At 44.7% G+C, this 8,605-nt stretch overlaps 1 protein-coding gene across 1 annotated transcript; it reads right to left on the bottom strand.

The window, feature by feature from the left end:
- Positions 1-457: 457 nt before the first annotated feature.
- Positions 458-5,651, bottom strand: maptb (microtubule-associated protein tau b). The gene is made up of 10 exons (XM_086290426.1): positions 5,354-5,651; positions 4,984-5,052; positions 4,642-4,682; positions 4,411-4,468; positions 4,255-4,334; positions 2,809-2,958; positions 2,652-2,733; positions 2,434-2,543; positions 1,925-2,092; positions 458-1,824 (listed from the first exon to the last, which is right to left on the bottom strand). Exons 1-10 carry the CDS (start codon positions 5,442-5,444, stop codon positions 1,792-1,794), a joined length of 882 nt encoding a protein of 293 aa, XP_086146552.1. The 5' UTR covers positions 5,445-5,651; the 3' UTR covers positions 458-1,791.
- Between the last annotated feature and the right edge of the window lie 2,954 nt (positions 5,652-8,605).

The following is an 8,605-nucleotide window of genomic DNA, read 5'->3' as shown; positions in this document are numbered from 1 at the left end:
CTGGGTCTTGCTTAGGGGAGATCGGCAGACGGATTAGTGATCTGGATGCTGTACCTGTCCTTCATGGTGTAGAGTGAGCGGATACAATGCGCTTCCTCTGAAAGGGGGCTGGCCTCCCTTAGAGATCAGGTGAGGAGCTTAGCCTGCTCGAAAGGAGCCAGTTGGGGTGGTTTGGGCATCTGACAAGGATGCCTCCTGGGTGAGGTGTTCCAGGCATGTCCCACTGGGAGAAGTCCCCGGGGAAGACCCAGGACACGCTGGAGACACGATATCTTTCTAACCCTGGGAACGACAAGGTGACTGGGGAGAGGGAGGTCTGGACTTCTCTGTTTAGGCGACCCGTCCCCGGATAAGTGGAAGAAGCACATAAATCTGATAAAACTGCTTCCTTTTTATGTTGTTGACAGCGGTTATGAGGCTGGTGTCATGGCGTTTCTCTGCAGTGATGAAAAACTCGTCAGATTCAAGAGAAACTTTATTGGTACAAAGCACTTGAACAGCCAACAGGCAGAGAGACACAAATGTTTTGGCACCTGGTATCAAACGGCATTCTGGGTATTTTTTTTTTAATGATGGTGGTGGTGAGGGGTTGGTACAGCACGTCAGCAAAAACACAGAAGAGATATGATTGGTAGAAAGATGACATCAGAGAGATAGAGGCTCGATGATTGGACACATTTTATGAACAACGCTAATAACACTCTTCCTGTTTCCAGAGTCACATGACTTAATGTTTCACTTTTTCCCACCGTTCTCACACTTCCTGTTTCCTCCAGGAAGTGCTCAAGACAGATGTTAAAATAATGGCGAGTTCAAGCTTCAGATGCTTTTTCATCGACTCAGTGCTCAAAACGAAACTTCTGCACAGCGCAGGCGGACTAAGGATGATCTGATATCCTCGTGTCGGTGTTGTTCCCACATCATCATAATAAATGTTGTTCCAGGTTCAACATTGCAAGTGACCAATCACATTGTTGTGACGTCATACTTTTGCAAGCCAAGCGATTTATTAATTTATGAAATTACAATGTTGCAAGGACAATCTGTATAATGCTTACAGTTTATTAAAAACAGTATCCTGAAATGCAAAGAATTCAAATTGCTGTATTGTCGGACAAAGGCGGTTTCTCACAAGTAGATTATATTTTTAAGGTGTTTTTTTCCGAAGTCGCAAAAGTATGACGTCACAACAATGTGATTGGTCACTTGCAATGTTGAACCTGGAACAACATTTATTATGATGATGTGGGAACAACACCGACACGAGGATATCGTGCGGCGGACTAACTGGGACACGTTCACGGCCGTGCGTCTGTCGCCAAATTCAAAACGAGCTCAAATTTTCTTCAAAGGTCAGATTAAAGAGCGGGCTCCGGGTATGGGGGGGGCGCTGTGGGCATTTACGCATCACAGGTTTGTGGAGTGTGTGTGTGTTTAATCGCATTTAACGCCGTTGGGTCTTTGATCAGGTTTTTAAACGCTGAGCTGATCAGCTTACCACAGGAACTCTTAAGGTTAAACATTTATCTGCTGAAAGTCATATTTATTCATTCATTTGTCACTGCTCAGCTTAAAGTTGATTCGCAGTGGAGATAACAAATATAAGTGAGGCTGATCATGTGAGGCTGATCATGTGACCCTGGGTGAACTCTGGGTGATTTCTGATTCATAAAATCTCTCCAATCCTCGGTAGCTTTGTGTAACATGTATGATGATTTTTTTTTTCTTCCATTAGGCCGTTTCCTTGGTGACAGCAGGGGGGCAGGGTCTGTAGGCACAGGGTTTGTCCAATCACAGGCCTTGTTTGGCGAGAGAGGCGGACACCTTACGGAAAGAGGAAGTGGTGTGTTAGCATATGTTATGTTTTTACTTTGTGATTTTTTTTTTTTTTTTAATTTTTTTTTTTCTTCCCCGGACTTCTTACCTCATCGGCCAGGGTGTCGAGGGGTGGAGTTTCAGTTGCATTAAGACTTCCATGGGAGGAAGTGTTGCTAAGATGACAAGGGGAGGAGTCAGCCTGGATGATGATTTCAGCACCGTGGTCGGTTCGAGCTTTGGCGCTCTCTCTGAAGCTCAGCTTCTGAGTCTCGATCTGCAAACACACACGCAGGTGTCACATGACTGGGAATCAGGTCACATGACAAAAATGTGCTGCTCCTGAGCTGGGTGTGTAAAGCGCCAAATAAAAGGACAAAAGAAATTATGCTTCCACTGTAAGCGGACAGAGTTTACAGCAAAGGACAAATTAGGTCACGTGACACCGGTGACCTGCGTGAGCAGGGCCGAAGACGTCTCCATTTACGGAGGAGACAGCAGGTCTTCTGCGTGCAGGACGTTGTTTGAAGTTTCTATGACACTGCGGTGTAACAGAGGAGTCGGGAGTGCTGACTCTGCTCCTCCAACCCCCATGAGGAGGTGGATGTTAGTGCGTACCTTCTTCTTCCCTCCTCCCGGCACATGAGTGACGTTCTCCAGAGAGCCGACTTTGGACTGAACGGTCTTAAACTCCACCTTCTCTGACTTGATCTCCACCTTCCCTCCACCTGAGGAGTAGAGCGAAGAGATCAGCCGGTACTACTCGTCTGTGCTACTTTTTATTGATCAGCTCTCCACTTAATCTCGAGATATGTGATTGTGGTGTGGAACGTTACCTGGTTTGTGGTGGATGTTGTCTTTGGAGCCGCACTTTGACGTCACATTACTGAGATCCAGCTTCTTGTTGATGATCTGAACCTACAGACAGACAGGTGAGTGTCAGGATCTACCTGAGAGTCAGCTCTGCACAGCAGGTGGACGGATGTACGTTACCTTGCCCCCTCCAGGTGAGTGTTTCAGGTTCTCCGTGGACCCAACCTTTGACTTCACATTGCTGAGGTCGGGCATTGGATGAGAGGGGAGGGGGGGCGTCCGTCCACGAGCACAGCCAGGAGACCTGGGGGGGGTTCGGACCACCGCCACCTGCAGAATGGCAGAACCATTTTAACCACCGTTACCAGTTACAGACACTGTCAGAACCAGTCCTTCTGTTATTGGCTCTTAAAATCCTGCTCCTCACATACAAGGTCTTAAATAATCAGGCCCCATCTTATCTTAATGACCTTGTGGTACCATATCACCCTGGCCCCGCCCCTCCCTGAGCCTGGTTCTGCCGGAGGTTTCTTCCTGTTCAAAGGGAGTTTTTCCTTCCCACTGTCGCCAAAGTGCTGCTCATAGGGGGTCATATGATTGTTGGGTTTTTCTCTGTATGTATTATTGTATTGAATTCTATTCTATTCTAAAGTTTGCAGATGACACTGCAGTGATAGGATGCATCGCGCACAGGCAGTCCAAACAGTCGTTACATTAATTGTGAGGTGATGCGCTCATCAGTGAAAATGAAGACCTGCAGTTTTACTTAATGCTGTGTAAATCACACAGAACTACACACATTATGTACGGACAGTGTTGGGAAGGTTACTTTTAAAATGTATTCCACTACAGATTACAGAATACATGCCCCAAAATGTATTTTGTAACGTATTCCGTTACGTTACTCAATGAGAGTAACGTATTCTGAATACTTCGGATTACTTAATATATTATCATGCTTTTACAACTACATGAATGTGATTTATTACTATTACTGAAGTTCCGCGGGTCTGAACCGTAGTAAAGGGACCTCTGGCTAATACGTCAGGTTCCCTGTTGGGCTCGTAGCTGAAAACTAGCTTTACTTTGTTGTCTGGGTCAACTTTGCTTGCGAGAGAGAGAGAGACAGAGAGAGGCGTTGAAAGGCTGCTCCAACAGAACTTATTGTTTCGGAGGAAAACACGAACACAGCGTACAGTCGAGTCTTAATAGCTTACTTACAACTGGGCTTGTCAGGCACTCTTCTTGGCTGCAGTGGTTATTATTATATTTACATGCTTCCAGCTCCCGTTTCTGCTTGACGATAACTCCTGCTTTTCGACTCTCCTTTTTCTCCCTCCTCGCGCTCACAGACACATAACGTGTATGGCAGTCCATTCTCCCTGCAGCACGGACTACACTGCCCATGAGGCTACATTCTTTAGGGCTATGTCTGTAACACTCTACCTTTTAGCTTAGCACAACAACAACAACAAAAAAAGGCGCTCTCTCACCCAGGAAACACAGTCACAAAGAGAGCGCGTCACCCTGTAACCATGGCAACCGTAACGCTGCTGCCTGGAACAACAGAACGTAGCTGTCCAACAAAAGTATGAATACTTCAGCACCTATCTCAGGTGTTCTCACCTTCTTCACCTCTCTGTTAGGCGTGGACGATCGGCTGGCGGGAGAACGACTTCCTGGACTGCTGACGCCGTCCACGGACTCTGACAGACAGACAGACACGGGTTAGTGGCTCTGATGGGTTAAACTGGTGTGACTGGTTATACTGGGTCAGTGTACCTGTGCTCTTGGCTGAGATCATCTTGGCTGCTCTGGCGCCTCCTGCTGTCCTGGAGGCCTGAAACACAATGTCGGTTACCATGGTGAAAAGGAGCGAGGTCTGAAAGCTGTGAATTTGGGAAAAATCTTCCAGTTCGTGAACATTTCCCATCATCGTGTTGGCCTCGTGCATGGCGCCAGCCTCTGGGAACAGCTGATTATTGATTCCGATCAGTAAGTGTACAGATTTACCTTCATTGATTCTTCAGAAGTTGCCTTCACAGCGGCTTTTTCTGTGGGAGGATTAAAAAAATATCTTAATGTGGACTAATAATCAAAGAACAGCCAGAGTTCGTCGATCGCTGACTCTCTGACTTTGGTAAAAGTTGCTGCTCGTCAGGTTTTTTTCATGTTCATCTTATGTGGAGCAAGAGTCGCTTTCTTCTCCGGCTCCAGTTAACAGCCATCCAATCAGAGTGGAGGGGTGGAGCAAAATAAGTTGGGAGTAGGGTTAGGATTAAAGCTCAGTCAAGTAATCAGTTTCTCGTAACACCTTTAGTTATCGATCAAATGTCAGTAATTATTGTTACCAACCTTCCATCTTCTGCGTTTCATAGGCGGGGCCATCTGTGAGGGGGGCGGAGTCTCCATCCATCTTCACTCCTACAGAGGAGGGGAGGACACAGAGAGGAGAGGTGATGAAGAGGAGTCAGTGAGCATGCTCAGGCACGGTGAATCACCATGATGATGATGATAATGCAGAAATACAATCATAAAAGTCTGAATGTGTCAGCGCAGCTACACCCGAGCCCGCTCTTCCTCCTCCTCCGTGTTAGCTCCGGGCCTAACAGCAGCCTGCGGACTGATCCGGTCACCGCAAACCCGCCGCAGCTGCTCCGAGAATCTCCGAGGAGGAGGATGAAGAGGGTGAAGAGAAGGAGGACGGGCGTTGTCCGGCTCTTACCTCCTGCTGCTGCTGCTGCTGCTGTCGGTCCGTCTGCTGCTCCACCCTGCGCCGCTCTAACAGGGAGGGAGGGGGGCGCAGGCTGCTGCATGCCGGGAGGAAGCTGCCGTTACCATGGCAATCCGTTGCATCCAGACGGAGGAGAGAAAGTGTCGCGTTCTCGTCTCAGGTCGCACGCGATGACGGCGATGAAGTTCCGGCTCTCTTTATAGACATTAAACCAGCTTAAATAACGCGATTCTGCTCCACAGAGTGAAATTCTCACAGGTGTGAGAGGGGTCACAGTAATCTGAACCGGAACTGCAGCTGCACACAGGTGAGAATAAAACAACATGCCGCAAAATACGGCAAAAGCGAGCGGCCGAAGAGGTTTTTTTTCCCAAACTTTATTGAAATGATAAAGCGAACAGTCAGTCATTCCAGTTCAGTTTGTACAGTAGACATACAAGGCAAATAAGAGTAACAATATACAGTACAATGAAATAAGAAGGATAAATAAATAAAGGATAAAAAAGAAAAAGGGGGGAATGTGACAGACTTCATAACAACTTTGTACTTGAAAGTTGTGACAGCTCATTCGTTAAACATTTCTGAATGAATTTCAATCAATGATAAACCTTTTTTATTGGATGTGTGTGTGTATATATGTATATGTATGTGTGTATATATGTATATGTGTGTGTGTATATATGTATATGTGTGTGTGTATATATGTATATGTGTGTGTGTGTGTGTGTGTATATGTATGTGTGTGTGTGTGTATATGTATGTGTGTGTGTGTGTATATGTATGTGTGTGTGTGTGTATATGTGTGTGTGTGTGTGTGTATGTGTGTGTGTGTGTGTGTGTGTATATGTGTGTGTGTATGTGTGTGTGTATATGTATGTGTGTATGTGTGTGTGTATATGTATGTGTGTATGTGTGTGTGTGTGTGTGTGTGTGTGTGTGTATATATGTATATGTATGTGTGTGTGTGTGTGTGTGTGTGTATATATGTATGTATATATGTGTGTATATATGTGTGTACGTACGTACGTACATACATACACATGTCACACAGTGGAAATTTGTATTTATCTTGTATATTGTTTTTATTCTGATTTTTAGTGTTTATTTATGAGTGTTGTTTTATTTGCATGGTTTTATTCTGTTTCTATTGCATGGTTTTTAGTGTTTTATGTGACATGGTTTTTATCCACTGTGGACTGGCTGCACATGGGACAAATTAGCTGATAGGGACCACCTGCTGAGGCAGGGGTGTGTCCAGAGGTGGCCTATCAGCTGTGTAAAGACCTTTTAAAAACAGGCTAGCTGAGCACTGAAGAGAGAGGCCCCAGACTGGAAGGTTAATGCAAGATGGCCAGTGTGATGCGGCGACCAAGTCCTGACCTCATGGAACGGCAACAGTAAGAGACAACGCGTGTGATTGGCAGCAGGGCAGAGGTTTACCTCTGCCTGCATTTGTGAGTAGGGTCTCTACTGTTGTTTACTGGGTGCAACTGGATTGGGAGAGGGTCACCATGGCCATGAGCCAGGGCCGCTTCTGGGACCATTGTTCTGGCCCCTATTTGTTATGTTACAGGACACCGACACAAGGGGAGCTGTGGCGGTGGTCGCATCATGGATTCGGGTGCAGAACGCAAGCCAGACTGGGAAGTGATGGGCCAGCGGAAGGACAAGAAGATGGGTGGCTCTTTCTTGTCTGCCGAAGACGGGGCTGGCGTGGACTCTGCTCTAAAGGAGGAATTCCTGGCCTGCTGATGGACCCATAATGAACATGTGGCCTAATTATAGCAGGGGGGGGGGGGGGGTTTAGTGAATGTAGAAAATGGTAGTTTTACGGGTTTTAGAATTGTTTTTAGTAGAGAGCAAACATTTTATTACGTACATTTTAAGGGTGTTTTTATTTGTGCTCTCTGGCCCAGTAATAAACTGTTCCTGATCAGACCTGCTTACTCTCTGTGCCCGTGGTATCTGACTCGCTTGCTCCCCCTTGTATTTTAAAGAATCTTTCTTTTTAGCGTGACATTCTGGCGCGACCGCTTTAGTGTCCGCCGCGCGTTACACACACACACACACACACACGCACGCATGCACGCACGCACGCGCGCGCGCGCGCACACACACACACACACACACACACACACTGGGTGAATGTGCAGTAGTAGCAGCAAGCAGGTGAATTCTGTACATTAATATGAACAGACATCTGACTATTTTACAGGATGGACAATATAAACATATTTAACCCTTGTGTGGTGTTCGTATTTTTGTTACTCAGCCAGTGTTCATGGGTCTGGTGGACCCGCTAGAGTTTTGGCTTTCCAAATTAACACTATCAAACAATTTTATGTTAAATTACTCAACAGATGTTTACTTCATCCCAATTACAAGACATATGAACAGCAAACATGGTTAATTTTTTCCCTTTACCTTTGTTAGATCACATTTATGAATTAATGTGCTTCTCGTTTTTCTTTTATATAAAATGTTATAAATAAATCAGTTATAATCAAGTAGAGTGAGTGGAAAGACACAACACATTTACACGTGAAAAAATAATTAATTGTTTAATTTTTCTTTTGAAAAAAACTGAACACGGGTCTCACAGACCCGAACACCATACAAGGGTTAAAATGAAAGGAATTGAAATGTACATTGTGCCTTGGTTTAGTGTCTGGAAGAGAGTCCTGTCTCAGTCAATTATAGATGATGTTTTTGATTTGATTTGATTTTTATTGATTAGCATTCAAATATCTCAGTGAAAACAGAACAAAGATCTACCACAAAGCAAGAAAGCATGAGACAAGGCTAATCAAAAGGTATTGGCTGAAGCATTTGCTTATTACGCCAACCCTTTAATAAAAGATATTTTTGCATGCAGCTCCTGTACACAGGGCTCGAAGCAAATAATAAAACAAAGCAAAACAAACAAACAAGAAAAAAAAACTTTCCACCTTAGATAAGTAACTACATCAAAGCAAAAGAATCAAGAGGTTTTTTGTTTTGTTTTTTGCTCTTTTCATTCTTGATTTATATATTTTTCTAATACTCTATTTTTAAACATATTTTTAAACAAGGAAAATGAACTACACCTTTTTAAATCACTGTCATAACTATTCCACAGGTTAAATCCTCTAACAGAAACACATCTCTGCTTTATATTTGTCCTCATCTTGTTTTCCTTAAAGAAATCTGTTCCCCTTAAGTCATATTGACTCTCTCTGACTTTGAACAGCTTCTGAGTACTGC

Source organism: Aulonocara sp. 'chitande type north' Nkhata Bay, linkage group LG4 (genome assembly GCF_057382095.1).
Source record: "Aulonocara sp. 'chitande type north' Nkhata Bay isolate Kocher_YH1m ecotype deep benthic linkage group LG4, A_spYH_male_GT1.1, whole genome shotgun sequence".
In the NCBI taxonomy this organism is placed as follows: domain Eukaryota; kingdom Metazoa; phylum Chordata; class Actinopteri; order Cichliformes; family Cichlidae; genus Aulonocara; species Aulonocara sp. 'chitande type north' Nkhata Bay.
The sequence above is the reverse complement of the archived record's forward strand: the minus strand, read 5'-3'. Positions and strand labels throughout refer to the sequence as shown.